This window comes from Buceros rhinoceros, unplaced genomic scaffold (assembly GCF_000710305.1).
Source record: "Buceros rhinoceros silvestris isolate BGI_N320 unplaced genomic scaffold, ASM71030v1 scaffold2850, whole genome shotgun sequence".
Lineage (NCBI taxonomy): Eukaryota > Metazoa > Chordata > Aves > Bucerotiformes > Bucerotidae > Buceros > Buceros rhinoceros.
The window spans coordinates 2,913-4,494 of NW_010389990.1; the positions used below are offsets into that span (position 1 = coordinate 2,913).

General features: G+C 58.3%; 1 protein-coding gene across 1 annotated transcript in view; it reads right to left on the reverse strand.

Annotated features, from left to right (window-relative positions):
* HADHA (hydroxyacyl-CoA dehydrogenase/3-ketoacyl-CoA thiolase/enoyl-CoA hydratase (trifunctional protein), alpha subunit) overlaps window positions 1-1,582 on the reverse strand; it is a gene marked incomplete at both ends in the record, with an annotated part of 7,277 nt that overhangs the window by 2,152 nt on the left and 3,543 nt on the right. The window contains 2 exons of the mRNA XM_010135952.1: window positions 220-415; window positions 791-859. Coding sequence (XP_010134254.1) covers window positions 220-415; window positions 791-859 — 265 coding nt within the window. The remainder of the gene's footprint in view (window positions 1-219; window positions 416-790; window positions 860-1,582) is intronic.

The following is a 1,582-nucleotide window of genomic DNA, read 5'->3' on the forward strand; positions in this document are numbered from 1 at the left end:
CGGCCTGGGGCAGCATCTTGCCCCGCGCCTGCCGTTCCTGCAAAGACAGGTTTGGCTGCAGCCAAAGATGTACCCAGGGTAGAGCTGGGAGGGGTTCCCCACCCGTCCCAGGGTGTTCTCTGACTGCCCCCACCTGAGGCACAAGCAACTGACAGATGCTGGTGCTTTTCCTTGAACAAGGGGAAACACGTTTGATTAAACCAGCCTTGTGTCCCTCACCCAAGAAGCCTTTTTCCACCATGAGCTTGAACAGCTCGATGCTGCCTCCTCCAAAGCGCTCGCCAAAGGCCTTGCCGAGGTCCTCGGCCACATGCGTGGCCACATCCACCCCCACCTCGTCGATCAGCGTGGCAGCACCCACAGGGAAGCCGAAGGCTGTAGAGATGGCATCTATTTTCTTTGGGTCAATGCCCTCCTGCAGGAACGGAACAGGAAGCAATAATGCCTCTGTGTGAGAAACCCAGTGTAGGGGCAGAAAGCCCTCACTCAGCCAGGGCCATGGCCTGTGACCAGCCCCATTAGCTGTCTGATGACAGACAGGAGCGGTGTCTTCCTGCCCACACCACTCCTGACCCTCCCCCGCTGGTGCTGCATGGGGAGAAAAGAGCCTCATCACTGCCCACCCCAGGTCTCCTCACACCACAGCTCAGCCAAAAGCAGGCTGGGGACAACCAGGAGCAGCGGGGTTGGCTGTCCACCTCCCTCCTCGGCGTTGGTTGGTGGGGGCCAAGGAAGCAGATGTGTTTACTCGACTGTTTGGCAGATGCTCAGTCGCTGACGGGACACGCACCTGGAGAACTCGCACCACTTCTGCCAGCATCGGCCCCAAGCATCTGGTGGTGTAGAAGCCAGGCCCGTCCTAGGGAAGAGGAGCGCAGTGGGAAGGTGGCTGAGTACGAACTGCAGGAACACACTTCTCTCAGCAGCACCAGAACCGTGGTTCACAGCCTGGGCTCCAGTTCAGGCTCTGACATGCAGGGCAGAGACACTAAACTCGAACATGTTTTCTTCCTGCAGGGCTCAGCAGTGTTTGAAGACTTCCAGGAACGTACTCCTGGAAGTCCCCACCAGCATGGTTGTATTTAAAGCAGTGCCTGGAGGTCCCAGAAGTCCCCTTGCTTCACCAAGCCCAACAGGCTGATGAGGAAAAGGGTGCTCAGCACAAGTGAAACAGGCGTAAACCAGTTGTTTCACCTCTGATATTGCTCACGAAGTTGGGAAGCAACAGATTAGCTGCAGGCTGCTGTTCTGGGAGGCCTCTGATGTGGGGATGAGGGTTGGAACAGCTGCACTGCCTCTCCACTGGCCTTCGGTGATGCCTAGAGCACTTTTCGACAAGCCAGTTTTCCCAGCACCACGGGGGAGCTGCTCATCGTGGCTGGTGATCTCAGGTATCAGGGAAAAGACCAACCCCAAACCACACCCATCAGAGCACCCTGAGCCTGCCGGCTGAACCTCCCTCACTGCTGAAGCGGCATCGCTGAGGCTTTCTGCTGCAGCGCACAAGAGCAGCTCCCTTTGGAGAGCCGTGTGTTCATCGGCAGCAGGCAACCCGACCAACCCACCGGAGCCCGGCGGTCCT